Here is a 27,989-nt window from a genome sequence, read left to right on the forward strand (position 1 = left end):
GTTTCCTTACAGAGACGCAGATATCTCGACCTAGCGATACGTCATATTTAACGTACCCCGGGTACAAAATTGAGCATAATTTCATGCCTCATGCCGGGGTATGTGTGTACGTTAGGGAGGATATCTGCTGTCGCCGTCTCGGCAATTTTGAGGGTAGGGGCCTGTCTACTCTCTGGCTCCGCGTAGATTTAGAGGACCGCGTCCGCATCTATGCGTGTGTCTACAGGACCCATAGTGGTAACGCAGAAACGGATCACCTCATGGGCTGCGTTCAAGCGGCATTTGATGACGTGCTCGCTCAGATCCCCTCCGCTGAAATCGTAGTCTTGGGTGATTTCAACGGGCACAATGCCGAATGGCTTGGATCACGTACCACAGACTACGCAGGGCGATCTGTGCATAATTTTGCATTGGCGTATGGTCTGTCCCAATTGGTTGAGTCGCCGACGCGGCTCCCGGATGTGGATAGCCACATGCCGTCCCTATTAGATCTTCTGCTGACTACACATCCCGATGGTTACCAGGTCTCTGTCGACGCCCCTCTCGGAACGTCCGACCATTGGTCAGGAGTGTAGTGCCTATCCGACGCCAACGTCGCAGACCACCAGCGACCCGCCGCGTTTGGCACTACAAGTCAGCAGATTGGGATAGGATGCGTTCCTTTTTTGCATCCTACCCTTGGGGCAGGGTTTGTTTCCCTTCGGATGATCCTAGTGCCTGCGCCGTTGCAGTAGCCGATGTGATACTGCAGGGCATGGATATTTTTATACCAAGCTCTGTAGCACCGATCGGTGGCAGATCACAGCCCTGGTTCGATGCGTCAGTTAACGCAGCATCTGACTGCAAAAAACAGGCGTATCGAACTTGGGTTGCGGCGCTGGGCTCAAAGGATCCGAACTGCAAAGTTCTGAAAAGGAAATATAACCGTGCCTCCAGATTTTTTAAGCGGCAAATCGCCCGTGCGAAATCGAAGCACGTCGTCAAAATTGGCGAGCAGCTTTCCAGTTACCCGACCGGAACACGCAAGTTCTGGTCGTTGTCGAAAGCTGCTCTTGGTAACTTCAACCAGCCGTCCATGCCGCCGTTGCACATGAGGAATGACACCCTGGCCCATACGGCAAAAGAGAAAGCCGATCTCCTGTGCACTCTTTTTGCCTCCAACTCGACTCTTGACGACAACGGAAAAACACCGCCGACCATCCCGCGGTGTCAGAGCCTGAAGTACAGTTCCGACAGAAAACTGTTAGGCGAGCTCTGTTTTCGTTGGACGTCAGGAAGTCGAGCGGGCCGGATGGCATTTCTCCAATCGTGCTTAGAATGTCTGCCCCTGAGTTGACGCCGGTGCTAACGCGTTTATTCCGGCACTCTTATTCAAAAGGCGTAGTCCCTGATTCATGGAAGTCAGCCCTTGTCCATCCGATCCCAAAAAAAGGAGACAGTTCGGATCCGGCAAACTACAGGCCTATTGCTATTACCTCCCTACTCTCCAAAATCATGGAGAGCATAATTAACCGCCAGCTCTTGGTATACCTTGAGGGTCACCAGTTGATCAACGACCGGCAGTACGGCTTTCGCCATGGTCGGTCGACTGGCGATCTTCTGGTATACCTAACACATAGATGGGCGGCGGCTATTGAAAGCAAGGGGGAAGGCCTGGCAGTTGGTCTAGATATAGCGAAGGCCTTTGATCGTGTATGGCACAAGGCGCTCCTCGCAAAACTTCCATCATTTGGGCTTCCCGAGAGCTTATGCAAGTGGACCACCAGCTTCCTCACTGGGCGCAGCATACAGGTCGTTATCGACGGTTATTGCTCGAATCCCAAGCCCGTGAACGCTGGAGTGCCCCAAGGCTGTGTGCTATCTCCCACGCTGTTTCTTCTGCATATCAATGATATGTTGGACACCCCCAACATGCATTGCTATGCAGACGACAGCACTGGTGATGCCGTATACACGGGCCATGCAGGTCTCTCTCGGGAAAACGTCGACCAGTGCCGGGAGAAACTTGTGTCTTCTATCGAGTCCTCTCTCGAGAAGGTCGCGGAATGGGGTAAGTTGGACCTTGTCCAATTTAACCCCCAGAAGACTCAAGTTTGCGCGTTTACCACTAAAAAAACCCCATTTGCCGTATCACCGCTCTTCGAGAACACTTCCCTTAAAGCCTCGCCTAGTATCGGAATACTGGGTCTCGAAATCTAGAGCAATTGCCAATTCCGTGGCCATCTGGAGGGCAAAGCCAAACTGGCTTCAAAAAAACTGTGCGTCATAAATAGAGCACGGCAATACTTCAAGCCGGCCCACATTCTAGCGCTCTACAAAGCGCAGGTCCGGCCTCACATGGAGTATTGCTGTCATCTCTGGTCTGGCGCACCCCAGTATCAGCTCGATCCATTTGACCGCGTGCAACGTAGAGCAGCTCGAATTGTCGGGGACCCAGTACTCTGTGAACGGCTGGATCACTTGGCGCTGCGTAGAGACGTCGCTTCATTGTGTGTCTTCTACCGCATTTATCACGGGGAGTGTTCCGAAGAGCTGTTCAACCTGATTCCTGCCGCCGAATTTCACCTTCGCACGACACGCCACAAGTTACAATATTATCCCCACCATCCATCGATGTGTGGCGGTCCTCCACAGTGCGGTTTTCAAGGAGCTTTCTTCCTCGTACCACGAAGCTGTGGAATGAGCTTCCTTGTGCGGTGTTTCCGGGACGATTCGACATGGGTACCTTCAAGAAAAGCGCGTACACCTTCCTTAAAGGTCGGCAACGCTCTTGTGATTCCTCTGGTGTTGCTGGAGAGTGTGGGCGGCGGTGATCACTTAACACCAGGTGACCCGTACGCTTGTTTGTCCTCCTATTCCATAAAAAAAAAAGTCCACTAATGGGGAATATGCTCGCTCTGTAGGATTTTATTGAATATGTGTACTAATATCGGTGCAATGGTGTCTTTGTATCCTATAAGGAATTCGTTAATGATGCCATCGGAACCAGGAGCTTTATCTCTCTTTTGTGTTGATATTGCTTTTTCTACCTCTGCCAGCAATATTGGTGGTACTTCCTCCTGTCCAGATAAATCTATTTTTGGTGTCATGGTTTGGCTTGAGTATAATTTTTAAAGAAGTTAGTTGCTATTGTTGTTATTTCACATCTTCTGGTCGCACTTCTATCGTTTCTGTCTTTCATATTGGGTATCCAGTCTCGTTTTCCTGATAGTTCTTTTAATGATTTCCTTGCTCCGCCTGTTTTCTGTATACATTTTTCCAGTTTTTCTAACCTATATTTTTGTCTTTCTTTCCTCATATTGACGTTTATTGGTTTACTTATTGTTTTTATGTCCTTTCTTACATATTTTGTTTTATTAGATGTTGAGAAAAGGTTGGATCTAATTTCTAGTAGCTGCTTTGTTTCTTCTGATAGCCATGATATTTTATTGTTTCTAGTATCCAAAGCACTTTCTGGAGCCCTTTCATTTATAATTTCTTGCAGTTTGTTGTATTTGTCTTGTATAGGTATTTGTTTTGTGTTCTCTATGAAGTTTATTAAGTTTTCTTTAATTCCATTGACATTGAGGCTTGGGATCTTCTTTGTTAGATTTACTTTAAAAGGTCTTTCCTTAGAGGTATTTAATTTTAGTTTGGCTCTGACAAGTCTATGGTTACTGTTAAAGTTTAAATTATTTATAACTCTACAGTATTGGAAAGCTGTACTTCTGTTTGAGAGTATGTAATTAATCTCATTTTTATAGCTACCGTCTGGAGACATCCACGTCCATCTGTTGCTAGGTTGATTTTTATAATAACTGTTCAATATTCTCAGATTATTCTCGAATGCTAAGTGAATCAGTTTAGTTTAGTTTTAGAGTAGATTTGCACTATGGACCACATTTCACCTGAAAGTTTTAGATTTAATACAACGATTCGCTCAGATATGCCTATAAAATCATCTATACAGTCTTTTAATTCTTTTTTCACTAAGAAGCCTACACCGTAATGGCCCGGTGTGTAACCGTTATGGTAAAAAATAAATTCGCCATAGTCTTCTATGTTTTCTCCTATACGTCTCACTTCACTTAAACCAACGATAGACCATTTTATATTGTCTAATGCCAACATAAGTTCTGTAAATTTTTCTTCAGATCTCAGTGAAAGTGTATTATATGTAACGACATGTAAGGTGCTTTTCCGATGGCGAGGTTCCTTGAGTAGTTTTTGGTTTGAGTTGGGGAGATTATTAGGAGGGTAGTAGTCATCTTCCCCCACGGTGACTAGCCGGCTTGGGGTGCTTATCTTCAGTGTTGATTTGTATAAGGATTTTGTTTTAATTTTAATTTGGTTCCGGATGCCTATGTCGGTTACTGGTTTTTTGTAATCTCCGATAAAGAAGATCACCTTCCTCGTGCTATATAATTTAATATTTTGGGTTTTATTATTTCTTTTGTAGCCGTAGTAGGCGAGTTTCTTCGAGTTTGTGTTCGACTTCTTTTGTTATGACCAATTTGGTGATCCAGTCTGATCTCTTTTTCTTTTTTCTCGTCCGGTCTCGTTAGGTTTCTTTACTACTACCATTTGTTTCCGAAGCGGTAGTAGTATCTAGTAGTATAAGAAATGACATCAAAAAGAATTCTAAAGGAATCAATTTTGAGAAAATAAATGCCTTTTATGCCTTTACTAATTTATCGTGCTTCAAGTATGCAATGTTTCCCTTCTTTCGTTCTTCTTCTACTTTTGGTTGTAGCTGTTTCCTCGTTTCAAGGACGCCCTTTGAATAATCTTCTTTCACCAAACAAGGAAACACATTCCACAGTTTAATTATACGTAGAAGAAAGTTACTTAAAATCCGGACTGTGGAAGCACCGCACAGATCCAGATTGGATAATTTTTGGTGCTTTGTGCGAAGGTGGAATTCTGCGGCTGGAATCAGGTCAGATATATGTGCGTGGCAGACCAGAGACGACAGCAATACTCCATATAGCATCAACTCTCGGGAAGCCGAAATGATGGAAGTTTTGACAGATGCACCTTGTGCCATACACAATCAAAGGCCTTCGCTATATCTACACTAACTGCCAGGCCTTCTCCCTTGCTTTCGATAGCCCCCGCCCAGTATATCAGAAGATCGCCCGCTGACCGACCATGGCGAAAACCGTACTGTCGGTCTTTGATCAACTGGTGACCCTCTAGGTATAGGGAATGTCGACTTTTGATTAAAAAATAAAATATAAACGCAATAAATTATACACATAGTAGGTAACAAATATGGGTCAAATATCCGATTGTCAAATTAGATTAAAAATTATTAACAAATCAGTTAAACCTTATCAATTATAACAAACTATATGTATTATGTACCTAATATGCAGATAACTACAAACCGTTTTTTTTTATAGTACTAATAATTCATCCTTTGAAGTTTATAACCAATATAGCGAATACTTCAAAGTTAATATAAGTATATATATATACACTATAATATTAAGTTTTAAAGTTAGGAACTAATTCGATAAATAATATTCGCAAAGTAAACATACCTTCATGTCACAAAATAAGTATTGTCTTTTGACCAATTCATATAATAAAAGTTGAATATAAGGTATAATAATTAATGAACAAATATAATATTATTTAATACAATACATATCATACGTTCAATATTTCTACGACTTAGAAACAATAATTTTCGTTATGCAAAGTCACAGAAGTCGAAAATCCCGAGCTTGGTAGTGGACCAAGATTGCGTCAAATGTCTACACATAGGTGTCTAGTCGTAAACTTTATAAGACATCTTGTTCTTCCACGTCGGCAGTAATAGTAGTCTCTGTAACAATCTAGGAGGTTGGGGCATTCCAGTACCGACGAGCACACTATAGCCAGGCACCAGGTGACCACTGCTGACTGCATAAGCAGCAAGCCTCGCAACGCTTTCCACTTGAATGTGTGTTGGAGCCGACTGGTTGAAGTTACCTGTAATATTGAATAGTAACTAGTTAAAATTTCGTGTCACGCTCTTTGACCACGATGAACTCCTAAGCTACAGAACAGATTTAAATCACCAGGCTCTTTGCACATTTGATTATTGGTATCACAACGGCGTCTATTTCTGCCGTGAAGTAGTAATATGTAAACATTGCTGTGTTTCTGTCTGAAGGGCGCCGTAGCTAGTGAAATAACTGGGCAAATGAGACTTTACATTTTATGTCTAAAGGTGACGAGAGCAATTATAGTGCTCAGAATTTTTGGGTTTTTCAATCCTGAGCGGCAATGCATTGAATGGGTAGGGCGTATCAATTATCCATCAGCTGAACGTCCTGCTCGTCTCGTCCCTTATTTTATTATTCTGTATGAATATTTCTATGAGATAACATTTTTGTGCATAGACCTTAACAGTTCTTCTATGTCATTAGTTAATTACGAGAAAAAAATGAATTACAGGAAAAAACAAAATAATTATTATAAAGATTGAACTTCTAAAAATTTCAAAAAATTAACAATAACTTTTGGATTTGTTTTGATGAACCGTAGCGCAGCGGTCACAAGCTAGTCAGATATAGTTTTTAAGTGATTTCATGTTAAATTAGTGTTATAAAAACAATTTTATTTTAATACTAGCTGACCCAGCAAACGTTGTATTGCAATATGAAGTAATTAAAAAGTTTTTGGGGTATAAAAAGTAAATGTAACCGATTCTCAGATCTACCAAATATATCGTACTACAAAAATAATGTATTCGATTGTCATCTTGCAACCCTATAGCGGATTTGAGGATGGAACAGAATAATATAAAAATCGCGATACAAAATATAGTTGTAGATAGTAGAAAGGCGAAAGTTTGAAGTTGTATCTATTTTTAATGCTAAATCATATTAAAATAAAATTTAAAAAAAAATTGTTAAAAAATAAAAGTTTTGGGGTGGACTACCCTTAACGTTAAGGGGGATAAAGAATAGATGTATGATCCTCAGACCTACCCAATATGCACACAAAATTTCATGAGAATCGGTCAAGCCGTTTCGGAGGAGTTTAAACACCGTGACACGAGAATTTTATATTTTAATAAAAATGTATGGACGATGCGAGATTCGTGTATCTGAAGATTTCGTTTGAGCGCTCTTAAACTGACAAGCGTTACCGATACGGCAACAGTCAGATACCTAGTACTTGATATATAATAAATCTCGGTATGTTCGTTCAACTTGCCGGTTGTGGCTGGATGGAAATATTAGTTTTACTTGACTTAAGATATCGATATTTCAAGTCTAAAATTTCTTTACTGCATAATCACATTATATTTTATATTATAACTTTAGAATAACCTACAGGTATAACCACATATTAATAGTAAAAATTAATCTAATATCTATTAAACCAAAAGCTATTTACAAGTTTTCACAAATAATAACTTTTCATTGTATAATATAGTCACTTACAGTTAATATAATATTATATAAGCTACTTTTACTTTATAATTCAAAGTTTTTATTTACCTGACGCCAAAATTAAACAATATATCCCAAAGGACATAGCATAACCAAACTGTTGAATAATTTAATTACAGTGTGTATCCAAGTTGATATTACATGTAAACCTTCAGAAATCACCTACGCAATTGGCTGTTAAAGAGAATGGTTAAGTCTTATAGTATTGTCTATCTCACATAGTATAGTCGTTTGTCCTCTTCTCCAACAAAATCAAGCTCCACAAGTGGTAAGGCTACTCCTGGACTCTCGTGAACAGTACACCATCAAATTAAGTGTCTTCGGTCTTAAACCGTATGTATACGCAAAAACATCCACATTTTATGCATTCAGTTAAAAGAAAGTATTAAATTTAACATAATATATATCTTATTTATATTATATAAATCAGTGCTGTTTCATAGCCACGGCTGTGTCACAGATAATCGAACCGAGTCGGTGACCCATTTCCTACACTACACAGGAACTCTCCAATATTAAATCGATTACTATTTAAATACGTTCTTTTTTGGTTTGTTTTGTACTTTTATTAGTTTATATTAAGTGTATCCTGTGACTATTGTGTGAAATATCTACATGTTTTTCTCTCTAAACTTATGTTGAACTATAAACCGAGTCTTAATGTACCGTATTACCTCCGGAACGTATTTCATTGAAGATAGTAGAAAACAACAAAAACAAACATTACCTATACAAGCAATAACCAGGACTGACAGCTCCGAGAACACTGGCGACCTCTGCCAGCCGAAAGCTTCTAAAACGACACCTGTCGACGACACCAAGAAGTTGTACGACAACTTCGTGTTGTTAACCTGTGAGTTATGATATAATTACATTACGTATATATTGTGTAAGAACTAATATCTTTATCGCTAAATGTAACCACACTTAAGAACAGCGTCGCATGTACAGACTTTTTACTCCCCTTGATACGTATAAGGCTTATTTTTCTGTAGGCAGTTAGACTGTCGATCAATTTACCGTAATACAAACTAATTAGGAGTCCGAATTTAATATGTGTATTATGAGATATTATGTTTCAATGTTTGAATTTGGGTACGCTTGTTCTCATGTATTCATAATGCAATACTACTTCTATCTCTCCATGTTCTGTGAGATTGTTATATGGAAAATCCTTTCGCCAAAGTCGCGTTAATTAACCGCGACAATTACACACAAAAATGTGTATTGCAAATACAGTTTAATTTTCATAAGCATGACGAGTGGACCAGTCATAACTTCTCTTGGCCTAATTTCGGAAAGACGACGAATTAGTAGAAAATCGCTTCGTCTCAGGCATAGCCTGGATACGGAATTAACACAATTATGTATATACCTGCAGCTCTTGTATGAGCTGACTGCATTGCACGACAGTGTTACATTCTTCTGTGCCGGTCGCGACGACAATTACTGCCTCTGTTACTTCTTCAGATTTATTTGTACTCGGCGATATATCTTTGATATACCACTCTGTAACCGGCACTATATCGAGTGGATCAATCGGTGGTAAAACGTTTTCTGAAAAATTTACGATAAATTTATTTTCAAATATTTTTATTCAATTAGGATATGACATCAAGTATAATAAAGTAAAAAACTACCACCCATTCCAAAAAGAATGCCTCAGACCTGAGAAGAATGGGCGCAACAAACTCAGCGGGGTTTTTTTTCATCAATAAATATGTTTACAAAGTAATATTCTACAATTACACTTATTATTTAATAGCCTGAGGGCGATCGCTCCATACTTGGGTATCTGTGGCAAAATTATGTTACCTTTACCACACAAACGTTTCTTGACAATAGGCAATGAAAACATGGAACGCTTTGAATCCTTTATAAACAATAATAATAATAATATGTGCCACTGCTCCAGCACAACTAACAAACAACATTAGAAAATTATCAAGACTTAAGTGTATCCCCATTAAAAACTAGTCAAAGTATGGATACAAGTGCATCAAGTAGGTTTATATTATTTTCAGACAAAATTGGCCAAGGGTTTGGACCTTTATTAAATAATGCAGTTGCAAAGAATTTTGAGGTGATAAATATGTAAACCCAATATAACTTTCAATAACCTCATAAATTCCATACCAAAAATAAATCTAAAAGATAAAACAATCATAGGTATAATGTTTGGTAATAACACTCATAATATTAGAAATAAGGACTTAATTAAAAATATAGAAAAATTTATTAATATTTGCAATAACACCAAATCTAAAGAGATGATTGTTCATTCCCATACTCCTCGGATTTGACACAGGAGCAAAATAGAACAATATTTAAATTAAATACAACTTTGTAATGCGACATTCCACAATAATGAAAGTTTAATTTTATTTGACACAAATAAATTCATTAATTATAATCTGAAAATAACCAATGGTAACCTATACCTACCATTTAGAGTTAAGCGACAGCTGGCTACTTTAGTAGCTTATAGTCTTAGTCAACAAACTACTTCCTCTGTAGTGTTATTTAATAAACATGCCTCTATTGGGCAAAATTGTAAAATAATCGACATACAATCCTCTATTGGGGAATCTATTAGTACTACTGTACAAAAATATAACAATGAAGATTTTTCTTCAATTAATTTAAATTAAGTTATTTGACAAAGGAAGACAACTCTTGCAATATCATACAAAATAGGCAACATTCACCAAATATAAGTTACTGCTAGGTATAATAATAATATAAAGCTCATAAATATTGTTAACCAGAATATACAAGGTATCTCAAGTAAGGAATTAGAAATTGAACTGTTTTTGAGCTGCTGTAATATAGATTTATTATGTATTACAGAACATTTGCGTAAGAGTCATCAGCTCCAGTTCAGTTTTAGAGAACATAAAGTAGTCATTTCGATTTGTAGAAGTAGGCCAATACATGGAGGTTCCCTAATTATTATTAATAATAGATTAAAATGTAAAAATAGAAGAGATATTGTTAATCTCTCTATAGAACAACTAATTGAGATAGCTTCCGGTGTGTTTTTTTTTTTTTTTTTTTTTTATGTATTTATTAATAAAAAACAAATTTTACATTGCGGTTTCAAAGCAATAAAAACCACTGAGGTTTGTACAATTGCTAAATTAAGTCTACACCAACAGAGTTAAATTAATAAAAGAAAAAATAGTTCACAATCACTTAGCTATATATTATAATTATACAAATAAAAGTAAAAGTACTTGATACAATTAATAGTTAAGCACGATAAGTTGATCGGTGGTCAGTCAAGTCTTAAAAAGTATTTTTTTAAATTCTGTTTTAAATTAGTCTCAGTCAACGAGTCGGTCAAGTCACGTGGCAGTTTATTAATCAGTCTAGGTACTATGTAAGCTGTTGTTCTTTCACCGCATTGGATGCCCGAGGCATGTGCAGCCGGTTTAGACTAACAGCGCGCGTATACACGGGGTGATCTATGGCTGTTTTTAATTTATTATTAAAATAATTTTCTTTTAGTATTGCATATTCAATTTGCTTAAATATTGACAACACTTGACAATGCTTAAATAGCCCGCTTTCGTTACCCTGAAATTTACGTTTAATTTGATTTGATACTATTTTTTTAATAATTTGAATTTGAATTTTATTAATTTTGTCAAGGTACGAATTGTAAGTACGACCGTAACTGCTCAGTCCATACTGAACGTACGATTCGGCTAACGCGTTATAGAGCATTATTTTGACTTTATAGGGTATGCGATTTTTAAGAATTGAGATACTTGCAAGGAATTGTCTAAGTTTGTTGCATACATAGTCTACATGATTACTCCATTTAAATTTATTATCTATTATTAACCCAAGATATGTGTGAGATCTAACTATTTCCAAGGGTGTGCATTTACATGAGTGATAGTTTTTATGTAGGCAGACATGTTCGTGAGCTGTTATGTTTTTGATTGGTAATTTCTTAATAAACGGTGATTTTATCAATAAGAGTTTAGTTTTATTTGGATTAAGAACAAGGCCTACATCATGACACCACCGGGTAAGGTTATTGAGGTCCTGTTGCATAAAATCACAAGCCTTTATTGGATCTTTGTCCGCGATTACGAGACAAGTGTCGTCCGCAAACTGGAAACAAGTGCAGTTTTTTATACAATCTTTGATGTTATTGACGTATGAAAGAAAGTGAAGCGGCCCTAATACTGAACCTTGAGCGGTGCCCTTTCTCACCATGACTGGCTTACTCAACGTGTTGTCTATTTTCACTTTGTATGTCCGATTTTTTAGATAGTCACTGCACCATTCCAGTAATGGACCACCGATAAAGAAGATCACCTTCCTCGTGCTATATAATTTAATATTTTGGGTTTTATTATTTCTTTTGTAGCCGTAGTAGGCGAGTTTCTTCGAGTTTGTGTTCGACTTCTTTTGTTATGACCAATTTGGTGATCCAGTCTGATCTCTTTTTCTTTTTTCTCGTCCGGTCTCGTTAGGTTTCTTTACTACTACCATTTGTTTCCGAAGCGGTAGTAGTATCTAGTAGTATAAGAAATGACATCAAAAAGAATTCTAAAGGAATCAATTTTGAGAAAATAAATGCCTTTTATGCCTTTACTAATTTATCGTGCTTCAAGTATGCAATGTTTCCCTTCTTTCGTTCTTCTTCTACTTTTGGTTGTAGCTGTTTCCTCGTTTCAAGGACGCCCTTTGAATAATCTTCTTTCACCAAACAAGGAAACACATTCCACAGTTTAATTATACGTAGAAGAAAGTTACTTAAAATCCGGACTGTGGAAGCACCGCACAGATCCAGATTGGATAATTTTTGGTGCTTTGTGCGAAGGTGGAATTCTGCGGCTGGAATCAGGTCAGATATATGTGCGTGGCAGACCAGAGACGACAGCAATACTCCATATAGCATCAACTCTCGGGAAGCCGAAATGATGGAAGTTTTGACAGATGCACCTTGTGCCATACACAATCAAAGGCCTTCGCTATATCTACACTAACTGCCAGGCCTTCTCCCTTGCTTTCGATAGCCCCCGCCCAGTATATCAGAAGATCGCCCGCTGACCGACCATGGCGAAAACCGTACTGTCGGTCTTTGATCAACTGGTGACCCTCTAGGTATACCAAGAGCTAGCGGTTAACAATGTCTTCTATGATTTCGGAGAGCTATAGGAGGTAACAGGAATAGGCCTGTAGATAACTGAGTCCGAACTGTCTCTTATTTTGGATCGAAATGGACAATGGCTGACTTCCATGAGTCTGGGACTACGCCAATTGAACATAAGTGCTCGAATAATCGTGTAAGAACCGGCGTCAACTCAGGGGCATACGTTCTTATCACGATGGGAGAAATGCCATCTTGCGAACTCAACTTCTTTATGTCCAACAAAAACAAAGCAGAAACTGGAGACACGGTAGTATTTACTCTTTAGAACTTTGAAGTTCGGATCCTTTGTGCACAGAGCCACATCTTAGGTTCGATACGCCAGTTTTTTGCAGTCAGCTGCTGTTTTAACTATCGCATCGAACCAGGGCTTTTTTATGGAAGAGAGTACAAACGAGCGTACAGGTCACTTGATGTTAATTGATCACCGCCGTTTACATTCTTTTGCAATACGAGAGGATACACAAGAGCGTTGCTGGCGCTTTAAAATTACGCCCTTTTTTTGGTTTGAGCTGATGGCCTCACTGCCAATGTAAATTTTAAAAAGTAAAAAGCAAATTAAAAATGATGTAATAACCAATAAACTTAGTCTTGCCATAAATACTGAAACAATGGAAAAAAGTCTATTGCAAATAAAATTTATTACTTTAACAGTGTGTTAGTTTAATACATAAATATAAAAAGCTTATTCGAAGTGGTCTCCAGCGGTTGGCTGCACTACAGTCCTTTAAACGTTGAGGGCAGTTATCAATGGCTTCATTACCTTCCAAGCACTCTTTCCATGGGAAAATTCTTCATTGCCAATTGTGAGGAGCAGATTGTTTTAGGGACTCCAAAATATCATGATGTTTAGAGCAAGCCGTAGGTACTCTCTAAAACTGACCATAAACTGTGTAGACCGAGCTTAATGACCCGGCGGCGAGTCTCGCTGGAAGGATCGTTCTTGATTATTGAACGTAGTGTTGTTCATGGCTTCATTACCTTCTCAAGAATGGTAAATTGAAACACTTGTTTTGATTTCATACCTTTTTCACAAAAGTATGGCTCAGTCACTCCTTCATAGCTAATACCCCACAAACCATCACTGAAGTCGGATAGTGCCCACGTTGCACTCTATCAACGAATTTTGTAGATTCCTTGAAGAGCTTTGAGTAAAAATAATCTCTTTGAACAAATTTTTTCTCTGATCTCCCTTTGAGTACCGCTTCAGTAGTTATTTAAATTTTACCATCCTATTCTTTTTTAAATTATCAGTTAAGAAATACTCCAGTACTCTTATAGGCTGCAAGTTCTAAGTCATCTTTTAAAATAAGCAACATGGTGATAGATGCTATCTTTATCTCCCGAGATAAAATCTTTCGCTTTCGGACAGCACTTCTTCCCCTTCTTTCTCTTACTGCATTGACCACCTTTTTTGTCATAAACAGGTCTCATTGTACCTATTAATAGCCCGGTACATAAACATTTTACTAATACCAACCGTATGGAGAGTGTTAAAAATTGAATTTGTCTCCATACCTACTTTGTGTAATGCAATCACAGCGATTCGGTTCTCTTTATAACCCCACTCCATTTTAATATCACAAAATATTGACCAATGTATTGGCGCCAAAATGAGAAAACTCAAGAAATAAACAATCATATAAAAATTCCAAATTCAAATGTAATATATTGTTTATTTTTTTAATTGTAGAGTATTTATGGCCAAACTAAATGGTATAGGTACAATTAGGAACTAGAGGTCCCGGTTCGAATCCGGGTAGGTGCAACATTTATATGATGAATATGTTGTTTCCGATGTTTTTTCCAACTCGACTTGATGTTTATATGTATTAATGTATGTTAAAGTATCTATATCGTATTAAATATATCGTTGTCTTGCACCCAAAGTACAAGCTCTGCCTAGTTGGGGCAAGATAATATTTGAAATTATTTTTTAAATATTATTATTATTATACTTAGTTAAAGCTGAAGGACTTGAGTATACACGGTGAAAGTTTATGGCTATACTATACTTTGAACCAGACATTATCACTAATGACTATTTTAAGTCAGAAATGAATTTGCAACACTTAACTGGAGCTAAAATCTCCTCCTCCTTGCGGTCATTTTTTAACTAGCTACCTCCTGCTTGTGGTTATTTTTTAACTGGTAATCATGGTTTATCGTTAAATATAGTATTAAACATTATAATTACTTCAATTTTGTATTAAAATATAAGAGAACAGACGACTAAAAATAATTAACAATAAAATACCTGTTTACACCTGGCAACCATAACATTGCGGCTGACTGAGACTTTTTGTATTCCTAAATAACGTAAAAATGGTTAAAAAATAATATATACTTGCTCACACTTAACTGGAGCGAGAATTATTTATTGAAATAGTAAATATAAAACTTCAATTTTGTATTGAAATTATAAAATACAGATGACTAAATTATAAACGAAAATGTACCTGTTAACACCTGGCTTCCATTATGTTGCGGCTGACTGAGAGCAACCATGTTCAATTCTTTACACAATTTCCTTTAAAATTACGTACAATTTATTAAAAAAAAGGTGCAATTTACATTTCCTGGGATAATTAATACTAAAATAAATAACTGTTATTTGCGGCCAATTTTTATAGGCAATCTCTCGCTAATACATCGAATACTCCCAAAACGCCCATTTAAAATTAGTTTAATCAAAAAAATCTAATCGTACCTGCAGAATCTAGCGGTGAGATCTTAGGCACTGAATTTCGATCAGAAGCAGACTGCATGGCGATCCAGAAGGATGTTCGTGCGATATATAAATGGAGTACCTACAGCAATATTTTCTAAACCTATACGTCATAGTATCTCATAAGTAAAAAAAGCCCCTCTTATATAAAAAATGAAAAAATAGGGGTAGAATCAAAAAAGCCGTAGAAGTGTGTCCTTTCAAGAAGCAACAGAAAATGCATAAACAATGTTTGTTGAGTTGAAAAGACAACGAAATGAAAACAAAAATTTCATACTTTATCCCCTAATCCTTCTTATTAATATTATAAACGTGAAAGTTTGTATGTCTGGATGTATGTTTGTACTTCTTTAACGCAAAAACTACTGAATGGATTTTGATGAAACTTTACAATAACATAGCTTACACACCAGAATAACACATAGGCTATTATTTATAAAACTATCGCGTGAATTATACTTTATATGGCAAAACAACGTTTGCCGGGTCAGCATGTATTAAATAAAACTTCATTTAATATGCAAATGAATAATCTTTATTTTGAAGTTATACACAAAATCTAAGGTCCTAAGCTTATAATAATACACACTCAAGACAAATAATATAACAAGTATTCGAATGTATGTGGAATATGGGATCTTAAACAAACACCACAGAAGATTATATTTTAATGAAAATATTAAGATACTAGCTACTTTGAAACTAGTGACCTCACAGTTCAATATACCATAGAGATTATAGAGTGCATGGAGTAGAAGTTTTACATAGAGTATATTATATTAATGAGAAACTCGGTGAAGAATTTGTATTGCTTAGTCTTAGTCCATACATAATCATTTTATTGCAGTAAATTAAAATTAAATTGGCATTAGGGAATGTCGACTTTTGATTAAAAAATAAAATATAAACGCAATAAATTATACACATAGTAGGTAACAAATATGGGTCAAATATCCGATTGTCAAATTAGATTAAAAATTATTAACAAATCAGTTAAACCTTATCAATTATAACAAAATATATGTATTATGTACCTAATATGCAGATAACTACAAACCGTTTTTTTTTATAGTACTAATAATTCATCCTTTGAAGTTTATAACCAATATAGCGAATACTTCAAAGTTAATATAAGTATATATATATACACTATAATATTAAGTTTTAAAGTTAGGAACTAATTCGATAAATAATATTCGCAAAGTAAACATACCTTCATGTCACAAAATAAGTATTGTCTTTTGACCAATTCATATAATAAAAGTTGAATATAAGGTATAATAATTAATGAACAAATATAATATTATTTAATACAATACATATCATACGTTCAATATTTCTACGACTTAGAAACAATAATTTTCGTTATGCAAAGTCACAGAAGTCGAAAATCCCGAGCTTGGTAGTGGACCAAGATTGCGTCAAATGTCTACACATAGGTGTCTAGTCGTAAACTTTATAAGACATCTTGTTCTTCCACGTCGGCAGTAATAGTAGTCTCTGTAACAATCTAGGAGGTTGGGGCATTCCAGTACCGACGAGCACACTATAGCCAGGCACCAGGTGACCACTGCTGACTGCATAAGCAGCAAGCCTCGCAACGCTTTCCACTTGAATGTGTGTTGGAGCCGACTGGTTGAAGTTACCTGTAATATTGAATAGTAACTAGTTAAAATTTCGTGTCACGCTCTTTGACCACGATGAACTCCTAAGCTACAGAACAGATTTAAATCACCAGGCTCTTTGCACATTTGATTATTGGTATCACAACGGCGTCTATTTCTGCCGTGAAGTAGTAATATGTAAACATTGCTGTGTTTCTGTCTGAAGGGCGCCGTAGCTAGTGAAATAACTGGGCAAATGAGACTTTACATTTTATGTCTAAAGGTGACGAGAGCAATTATAGTGCTCAGAATTTTTGGGTTTTTCAATCCTGAGCGGCAATGCATTGAATGGGTAGGGCGTATCAATTATCCATCAGCTGAACGTCCTGCTCGTCTCGTCCCTTATTTTATTATTCTGTATGAATATTTCTATGAGATAACATTTTTGTGCATAGACCTTAACAGTTCTTCTATGTCATTAGTTAATTACGAGAAAAAAATGAATTACAGGAAAAAACAAAATAATTATTATAAAGATTGAACTTCTAAAAATTTCAAAAAATTAACAATAACTTTTGGATTTGTTTTGATGAACCGTAGCGCAGCGGTCACAAGCTAGTCAGATATAGTTTTTAAGTGATTTCATGTTAAATTAGTGTTATAAAAACAATTTTATTTTAATACTAGCTGACCCAGCAAACGTTGTATTGCAATATGAAGTAATTAAAAAGTTTTTGGGGTATAAAAAGTAAATGTAACCGATTCTCAGATCTACCAAATATATCGTACTACAAAAATAATGTATTCGATTGTCATCTTGCAACCCTATAGCGGATTTGAGGATGGAACAGAATAATATAAAAATCGCGATACAAAATATAGTTGTAGATAGTAGAAAGGCGAAAGTTTGAAGTTGTATCTATTTTTAATGCTAAATCATATTAAAATAAAATTTAAAAAAAAATTGTTAAAAAATAAAAGTTTTGGGGTGGACTACCCTTAACGTTAAGGGGGATAAAGAATAGATGTATGATCCTCAGACCTACCCAATATGCACACAAAATTTCATGAGAATCGGTCAAGCCGTTTCGGAGGAGTTTAAACACCGTGACACGAGAATTTTATATTTTAATAAAAATGTATGGACGATGCGAGATTCGTGTATCTGAAGATTTCGTTTGAGCGCTCTTAAACTGACAAGCGTTACCGATACGGCAACAGTCAGATACCTAGTACTTGATATATAATAAATCTCGGTATGTTCGTTCAACTTGCCGGTTGTGGCTGGATGGAAATATTAGTTTTACTTGACTTAAGATATCGATATTTCAAGTCTAAAATTTCTTTACTGCATAATCACATTATATTTTATATTATAACTTTAGAATAACCTACAGGTATAACCACATATTAATAGTAAAAATTAATCTAATATCTATTAAACCAAAAGCTATTTACAAGTTTTCACAAATAATAACTTTTCATTGTATAATATAGTCACTTACAGTTAATATAATATTATATAAGCTACTTTTACTTTATAATTCAAAGTTTTTATTTACCTGACGCCAAAATTAAACAACATATCCCAAAGGACATAGCATAACCAAACTGTTGAATAATTTAATTACAGTGTGTATCCAAGTTGATATTACATGTAAACCTTCAGAAATCACCTACGCAATTGGCTGTTAAAGAGAATGGTTAAGTCTTATAGTATTGTCTATCTCACATAGTATAGTCGTTTGTCCTCTTCTCCAACAAAATCAAGCTCCACAAGTGGTAAGGCTACTCCTGGACTCTCGTGAACAGTACACCATCAAATTAAGTGTCTTCGGTCTTAAACCGTATGTATACGCAAAAACATCCACATTTTATGCATTCAGTTAAAAGAAAGTATTAAATTTAACATAATATATATCTTATTTATATTATATAAATCAGTGCTGTTTCATAGCCACGGCTGTGTCACAGATAATCGAACCGAGTCGGTGACCCATTTCCTACACTACACAGGAACTCTCCAATATTAAATCGATTACTATTTAAATACGTTCTTTTTTGGTTTGTTTTGTACTTTTATTAGTTTATATTAAGTGTATCCTGTGACTATTGTGTGAAATATCTACATGTTTTTCTCTCTAAACTTATGTTGAACTATAAACCGAGTCTTAATGTACCGTATTACCTCCGGAACGTATTTCATTGAAGATAGTAGAAAACAACAAAAACAAACATTACCTATACAAGCAATAACCAGGACTGACAGCTCCGAGAACACTGGCGACCTCTGCCAGCCGAAAGCTTCTAAAACGACACCTGTCGACGACACCAAGAAGTTGTACGACAACTTCGTGTTGTTAACCTGTGAGTTATGATATAATTACATTACGTATATATTGTGTAAGAACTAATATCTTTATCGCTAAATGTAACCACACTTAAGAACAGCGTCGCATGTACAGACTTTTTACTCCCCTTGATACGTATAAGGCTTATTTTTCTGTAGGCAGTTAGACTGTCGATCAATTTACCGTAATACAAACTAATTAGGAGTCCGAATTTAATATGTGTATTATGAGATATTATGTTTCAATGTTTGAATTTGGGTACGCTTGTTCTCATGTATTCATAATGCAATACTACTTCTATCTCTCCATGTTCTGTGAGATTGTTATATGGAAAATCCTTTCGCCAAAGTCGCGTTAATTAACCGCGACAATTACACACAAAAATGTGTATTGCAAATACAGTTTAATTTTCATAAGCATGACGAGTGGACCAGTCATAACTTCTCTTGGCCTAATTTCGGAAAGACGACGAATTAGTAGAAAATCGCTTCGTCTCAGGCATAGCCTGGATACGGAATTAACACAATTATGTATATACCTGCAGCTCTTGTATGAGCTGACTGCATTGCACGACAGTGTTACATTCTTCTGTGCCGGTCGCGACGACAATTACTGCCTCTGTTACTTCTTCAGATTTATTTGTACTCGGCGATATATCTTTGATATACCACTCTGTAACCGGCACTATATCGAGTGGATCAATCGGTGGTAAAACGTTTTCTGAAAAATTTACGATAAATTTATTTTCAAATATTTTTATTCAATTAGGATATGACATCAAGTATAATAAAGTAAAAAACTACCACCCATTCCAAAAAGAATGCCTCAGACCTGAGAAGAATGGGCGCAACAAACTCAGCGGGGTTTTTTTTCATCAATAAATATGTTTACAAAGTAATATTCTACAATTACACTTATTATTTAATAGCCTGAGGGCGATCGCTCCATACTTGGGTATCTGTGGCAAAATTATGTTACCTTTACCACACAAACGTTTCTTGACAATAGGCAATGAAAACATGGAACGCTTTGAATCCTTTATAAACAATAATAATAATAATATGTGCCACTGCTCCAGCACAACTAACAAACAACATTAGAAAATTATCAAGACTTAAGTGTATCCCCATTAAAAACTAGTCAAAGTATGGATACAAGTGCATCAAGTAGGTTTATATTATTTTCAGACAAAATTGGCCAAGGGTTTGGACCTTTATTAAATAATGCAGTTGCAAAGAATTTTGAGGTGATAAATATGTAAACCCAATATAACTTTCAATAACCTCATAAATTCCATACCAAAAATAAATCTAAAAGATAAAACAATCATAGGTATAATGTTTGGTAATAACACTCATAATATTAGAAATAAGGACTTAATTAAAAATATAGAAAAATTTATTAATATTTGCAATAACACCAAATCTAAAGAGATGATTGTTCATTCCCATACTCCTCGGATTTGACACAGGAGCAAAATAGAACAATATTTAAATTAAATACAACTTTGTAATGCGACATTCCACAATAATGAAAGTTTAATTTTATTTGACACAAATAAATTCATTAATTATAATCTGAAAATAACCAATGGTAACCTATACCTACCATTTAGAGTTAAGCGACAGCTGGCTACTTTAGTAGCTTATAGTCTTAGTCAACAAACTACTTCCTCTGTAGTGTTATTTAGTAAACATGCCTCTATTGGGCAAAATTGTAAAATAATCGACATACAATCCTCTATTGGGGAATCTATTAGTACTACTGTACAAAAATATAACAATGAAGATTTTTCTTCAATTAATTTAAATTAAGTTATTTGACAAAGGAAGACAACTCTTGCAATATCATACAAAATAGGCAACATTCACCAAATATAAGTTACTGCTAGGTATAATAATAATATAAAGCTCATAAATATTGTTAACCAGAATATACAAGGTATCTCAAGTAAGGAATTAGAAATTGAACTGTTTTTGAGCTGCTGTAATATAGATTTATTATGTATTACAGAACATTTGCGTAAGAGTCATCAGCTCCAGTTTAGTTTTAGAGAACATAAAGTAGTCATTTCGATTTGTAGAAGTAGGCCAATACATGGAGGTTCCCTAATTATTATTAATAATAGATTAAAATGTAAAAATAGAAGAGATATTGTTAATCTCTCTATAGAACAACTAATTGAGATAGCTTCCGGTGTGTTTTTTTTTTTTTTTTTTTTATGTAAATTTTACATTGCGGTTTCAAAGCAATAAAAACCACTGAGGTTTGTACAATTGCTAAATTAAGTCTACACCAACAGAGTTAAATTAATAAAAGAAAAAATAGTTCACAATCACTTAGCTATATATTATAATTATACAAATAAAAGTAAAAGTACTTGATACAATTAATAGTTAAGCACGATAAGTTGATCGGTGGTCAGTCAAGTCTTAAAAAGTATTTTTTTTAAATTCTGTTTTAAATTAGTCTCAGTCAACGAGTCGGTCAAGTCACGTGGCAGTTTATTAATCAGTCTAGGTACTATGTAAGCTGTTGTTCTTTCACCGCATTGGATGCCCGAGGCATGTGCAGCCGGTTTAGACTAACAGCGCGCGTATACACGGGGTGATCTATGGCTGTTTTTAATTTATTATTAAAATAATTTTCTTTTAGTATTGCATATTCAATTTGCTTAAATATTGACAACACTTGACAATGCTTAAATAGCCCGCTTTCGTTACCCTGAAATTTACGTTTAATTTGATTTGATACTATTTTTTTAATAATTTGAATTTGAATTTTATTAATTTTGTCAAGGTACGAATTGTAAGTACGACCGTAACTGCTCAGTCCATACTGAACGTACGATTCGGCTAACGCGTTATAGAGCATTATTTTGACTTTATAGGGTATGCGATTTTTAAGAATTGAGATACTTGCAAGGAATTGTCTAAGTTTGTTGCATACATAGTCTACATGATTACTCCATTTAAATTTATTATCTATTATTAACCCAAGATATGTGTGAGATCTAACTATTTCCAAGGGTGTGCATTTACATGAGTGATAGTTTTTATGTAGGCAGACATGTTCGTGAGCTGTTATGTTTTTGATTGGTAATTTCTTAATAAACGGTGATTTTATCAATAAGAGTTTAGTTTTATTTGGATTAAGAACAAGGCCTACATCATGACACCACCGGGTAAGGTTATTGAGGTCCTGTTGCATAAAATCACAAGCCTTTATTGGATCTTTGTCCGCGATTACGAGACAAGTGTCGTCCGCAAACTGGAAACAAGTGCAGTTTTTTATACAATCTTTGATGTTATTGACGTATGAAAGAAAGTGAAGCGGCCCTAATACTGAACCTTGAGCGGTGCCCTTTCTCACCATGACTGGCTTACTCAACGTGTTGTCGATTTTCACTTTGTATGTCCGATTTTTTAGATAGTCACTGCACCATTCCAGTAATGGACCACGGACTCCACAAAAGTCTAACTCCTGAATAAGTTGATTATGCAACAAAGTATCAAAGGCGCGAGAGAAGTCTATAAATAATACTAAAACGTGTTTTTTAAGATCTAAGTGACTATTCACTTCGTCAGTAAATTTTGATAAAAGGATTGAAGTACTCTTACCAGCCTGGAATCCAAATTGATTTTGTTGTAGTACTTCATGTTTCCTGTAAAAACCATGTATTTGTTCGCATATAAACTTTTCAACTATTTTATCAATCGATGATAGTATTGTTATGGGTCGATAGTTATCATAATCACTATGTTTACCTTTTATAAATATAGGCCTCACACAGCCTTCTTTTAATTCATTTGGGTAATGACTTTTGCTTACACTGCAATTTATTAAGTTTGCAATAGCCGTGGAGACATCTCTTCCAATTAATTTAATATCTGATACCTTGATACCATCCAGGCCTTACGTGAATTTAAGTTTTGTATAATTTTATAGACGCTTGAAGCTTTTTTTAAAAAGATACTGGAATCATTTGGTTGGCGGCAATTATTTTGTTTATAAAGTTTTATGTTGCATGTTGGACTAATATCATTCACTGCATTATCAAAGCTTTTCGCAAAGTTATCTGCAATGATTTCAGTATGCAACCCAAGCGCATTAAATGCCTTAAGAATTGCTAAATCAATAGATGATGACACACGACCTAACATTTGGTTTATTATTTGGTACATTTTTTTTGTATTTCTAAAGTTATTACTAATTTCTTTTAGGTAATATGAAATTTTTTTAGCTTCTAAAACCTTGTGTATCTTGTTACGAACTTTATTATATTCTAATCTTAATTTAGGATCGTAATCATTATTTTTCCATTTGCGAAAGAGTTTCTCACGCTTTTTACAAAGTTCATTGATATTATTATCGATCCAAGGCAGCTTACATTTATTTTTACCATTATCTAAACCTATCCTTTTTTTCACAGTACTTGTAGCCGCATTGTTAGCATTATGAAAGGATCGACAAATAAAATTATAAATATCATAGGGGGATTTCATTTCGTTTGTCACAGACCATTTAACGTTTTTTAGTTCCCGAAAAAGAATGTCATAGTTAATTTTTTGTTTGATATCACCCCGTGTACGCTCGGGCTGTGCATCGCCAATGCAAGCGAAGACAAGGCCTCGATGGTCCGCCGGTACAATATCTAACGCCGCCGAGTACGGATTTAATGTGGGGAAGCGTGCAAAAATGTGGTCGATACAAGATTTGGTTACATAGTTTTGTTTCATTTCAATTCTCGTATAATCGGATATACCACACATTAATCCATGCTCGCTGAGTGTTGCTAGATATGAATCTTTATATGTCGTTGAAGATTTTAGGTCAATGTTTATGTCACCAATCATTAGTAAGTTTAGTTTTGACTCAAATATAGAAAGATAGTTACCTAGTTCTTTTACAAAATTATTCTTGTTTGTTGATGGTGGGCGATAAACTGCACAAACAACTACATCTTGGCAATCATTTATTTTAAACGACCCTGTTAGACTTTCAAAAGTGCTTGTTTTATGATTGAATTTTGTAAATTTTATGTGATTTCGGATGTATATCATAATGCCGCCTCCCTTTTTATTTTTCCGTAGTTGTGAGTACATGTTAAAGCCAGGAAGGTTAAACAAATGGCAAATTTTATTCGAGATAACACATTCGGTCAACACTATTAAATCAATTGGAAAAGTACATTTATGAATAGTTTGTTCTAATTTACTGAAATTTTTAATTAAAGACCTGATATTAAAATGTAGACATGATAGTTTTAAAGTATTTTTAGGCGGTATATGTTGTAAAAAATTATTAAGTGTGTTACAATCTTGTATTTCTTTTATATGTGTATCCATATTATATATTGATATAAATTCAAACTTATACAGGCGAGAATTTAATGAGCTTTTTTATCAAATGTAAGGAAAAAAGAAACAAAAACTGTACCTAATAGCTTATTGAGGGGTAGATCCTTTCAGTTTCTTTTCAAAATTAGATGAGGTCGAACACTGCTTTTCAAGGAGGTTTATGTCTTGCACTGAACGAATATAATATATTTTACTATCACTACACTTTCTAACACACACTTTACCATCTTTCCACCATATATACTGAAAGGATTATTTAAGTTGGGTTTTCGCTTTGAATAATAGTGACTTAAGGTGCTTAGTTAGCGCATCCCGTACATAGACACGATTTTCAACGCTTTCTTTCGGGACGCCCTGTACTATGTGTCCAACAGTGAGTAATTTCTCCCTTCCAGCATCAATCCATTTTTTTCGGCATACATTCGACTTTAATTCCAGTAGGATAACTCCTGGTCTAGTTTTTGAACCCGGTAGACGTTGTGAAGACTGGACATCAGCTGGGTCAACGTTCAATTTGGAAGCCACAGTTTCCACCACTTTGCCTATGCTGCTCGGAGGAATTTCGGGGAGCCCAGCTATTTCCAAAGATGATGTAAGAGATTTTTGTTCAAAATCCATAATCTCTTGCTCCAGTACCGATATTCTTAATTGCATATTTTTATTGGAATTTTGAAGGTCAAGGTTTTTGTTTTGTAGGTCTTTGATAAGGGTATCTTGCTTTTTCATAGATTGCTGCATTGTGCTCATTTGTTCACTTAGGTACTCCAGTGACGACTCAAGATTAACAAGTTCTTCTCGAAATGCTTTTTTCACCTCGCGACCAATGTCCTCTATTAATTTTTTGGTATTAATAGTTTGAACATTCGCGATGGATTCCGAATCAGATTCATCGTCATCACCGCTGTTATCTGGAATAATGAAAGACGACCGGCGAGAAATTTCTTTTAAACAATCTTCACAGCACCATTCAATTCCAGGGGAATGACGAAGGGTTTTCAGTTGCTTGTTGGAAAGCTTGGAACACTCGGGATCAGCATGTACAATCTTGTCACATCTACTGCATTCCAGGCCTGGCACTTTTTTGGTGATATTTTTTTTGCATTTTAAGCACTTCTTAACAACCATAGTGGGTAGTTTTAAATAAACGTAAACAACCGATTACACACTTACAACTGACCAAACGCTACCGCGTTACGCTGCAGACTGATTTATATTACCTAGGTTATTTATATTACCTAGGTAACACTGAAAATGTTTAGAAAATGAAAATCGGCTTAATGTAGAAAGTTGCCGATACTTTTATTATTTTTCGAAGTAATCTCCGTTCCTCTCTACTGAGAAAAGCAGTGGGCCCATTATTCCTTAGGGGTCTCTTTTATGGTATTATCGTACGCTTTCACCGAATCTTCAGGGCTCGTAAAGCGAATACATCGAATTTTATCTTTAGTTCTTGGCAATAAATAAGTCGGGCGCCAGGTCAGGACTGTATGGCGGATGACTCATCTCATCACCTCGACACCTGCTATAGTCAAATATTCAACAGTCCGTTTTGCGCAGTCCGCTGAAGGATTGTAGTGGTGAAGGAGGATCCTGCTTCGAGGGCGCTGCTGTCGAATTTTTTCCCAAGACAATAGGCAAACAGCGATTGACATACTAGTCTGCAGTAACTTTCCTTTCATCTTCTAGCACAACTGTCGCGAAATGACTTTCCTTTCTTTTCCTTAGTTGGCCGATCCTCGAAAGGAAACACCCACAAAGCTGATTGTCTTTTGGTTTCGGGTTCGTAGCAATATATCCAGCTTTCATCGCCTGTGACGAAGTCAAATACAGCATTTAAGTCACCGCCCTTGAACTTATTTAACATTTGGCGACACCAGTCCATGCGAAGGTTTTTCTGGTCATCGGTTAAAGTATGGGGAATCCATCTGGTACAAAGCTTCCTGCCGCCTAAATGTTCGTGTAATATTTTTTGACCTTGCCTCTTACCAATGCCTAGGCTTGCCCGTATCTGCTGATAGGTCACTCTCTTATCTTCCTCTATCATGCGTCGCACAGCACTGATGTTATCTTCAGTAGTCGCTGTTAAAGGACGTCCCTCACGCGGATCATCATTGAGATTGCTACGACCACGCTTAAACTCGTTAAACCAATTGTAAATAGTGGCAAAAGATGGGGCTTCATTAAGAAATGCTAATCTTTATAAGGCCGGCAACTTTTCTGTGACTCTTCTGGTATTGCAAGAGAATGTGGGGGACGGTGATCACATAACACCAGGTGACCCGTTCCCTCGTGTACTCGTTTTTCATTTTAAAAAAAGTGGAAATATAAGTATATTGAATAAACCAACCTGAATCACTTTGTACAACCAACAAATATACACCAATCACTAAACCCAATAGGAGTATAGTTATCAACGTTCCGACAGCTAGAATGGTAGCAGAAGTCTGTGGACTTGAACCAAGGTTTGTAAGCCCGAGGAGTGGGGTCTGCTCATATGTCTCAGTGGAAAGTACATCATCGTGCCGAGGTGCGGTTCGAAATTGACCTGCAAAAACCACACAACATTTAATAATTATGGATTTAGCATATGGCTTTGAAAGGATCTTTGCCTTTTAAGAGCCCTAATGAACCCTAAATGTTATACATTTTTATAATAAAGTCCCAGCCACTGTTCAGGCATTATCTATAAATAAATTTTAATGTTTTGTAAAAAAAATGGCTCTGTCGTAGATCCAATTACTCCGCAGCTGAATATCTAAGTGATCGGACAGCCTGGGACTAGATTATGATTATTTTATAGCAATAGAAATGACTGTACAATATTGTATATTTTTATTGAAAAGAGCGCAAAAAATGGATGCTGGGAGATATTCTAGCGCCGCTTCTTCTCTCTCAGAGCGCCATTTGTTTCCGAAGCGGTAGTAGTATCTAGTATATTAGAAATGACATCAAAAAAAATTCTAAAGGAATCAATTATGTGAAATAAAAAGCCTTTTGCCTGCCTTTTAAGAACGAACTTGAATGAAAATCGTCTATTGCACTAAAAATAATATTATAATAATAGAATAGAATTATATTATTGAAACGTTACTATTTCACCATTATTTATTACATAGGATATTGTATAAAATTTCTATATGATAGGTATATTCGTCTTGATAATAATTTTAATGTCAAACTTTGTACTAGTTGATAGTTGTATAACGCCATGTCCACATCCAAAGAACGAAAGATATCCCTTCCACGGACTAGTAAAAAAAGAAGGATCCCGCGCCGTGATATTAGCAAGTGAAGCACCTTTATGCTAGTATGTGTGCGCTGCGGGGTATACGGGTTTCACAATTTT

At 35.9% G+C, this 27,989-nt stretch overlaps 2 protein-coding genes across 9 annotated transcripts in view; both read right to left on the minus strand.

The window, feature by feature from the left end:
• Positions 1-3,085: 3,085 nt before the first annotated feature.
• LOC126978990 (uncharacterized) lies at positions 3,086-3,760 on the minus strand. The gene has a single exon (XM_050828129.1). The coding sequence runs from the start codon at positions 3,758-3,760 to the stop codon at positions 3,086-3,088; it is 675 nt and encodes a 224-aa protein (XP_050684086.1).
• Positions 3,761-5,576: 1,816 nt separating this feature from the next.
• Positions 5,577-27,989, minus strand: part of LOC126978515 (peptidoglycan recognition protein 4-like) — a 33,185-nt gene continuing 10,772 nt past the window's right edge. For 5 of the 8 annotated variants that reach the window (XM_050827364.1, XM_050827363.1, XM_050827366.1 and 2 more), the window contains 4 exons: positions 26,991-27,188; positions 19,822-20,003; positions 19,174-19,297; positions 15,841-16,974 (listed from right to left, as the gene is read on the minus strand). In XM_050827364.1, the coding sequence (XP_050683321.1) occupies positions 16,772-16,974; positions 19,174-19,297; positions 19,822-20,003; positions 26,991-27,188 (707 nt within the window). In that variant the 3' untranslated portion in view covers positions 15,841-16,771. Of the gene's footprint in view, positions 5,959-8,157; positions 8,282-8,805; positions 8,988-15,840; positions 16,975-19,173; positions 19,298-19,821; positions 20,004-26,990; positions 27,189-27,989 lie in introns of those variants that run through there. The other 3 variants (XM_050827362.1, XM_050827359.1, XM_050827361.1) reach the window with 3 other exon arrangements.

Source organism: Leptidea sinapis, chromosome Z (assembly GCF_905404315.1).
Source record: "Leptidea sinapis chromosome Z, ilLepSina1.1, whole genome shotgun sequence".
In the NCBI taxonomy this organism is placed as follows: Eukaryota; Metazoa; Arthropoda; class Insecta; order Lepidoptera; family Pieridae; genus Leptidea; species Leptidea sinapis.

Bases quoted from the DNA above. Each gene is read 5' to 3' on its own strand.
- LOC126978990 (XM_050828129.1), bottom strand. From the start codon at position 3,760: ATGTCTCCAGACGGTAGCTATAAAAATGAGATTAATTACATACTCTCA.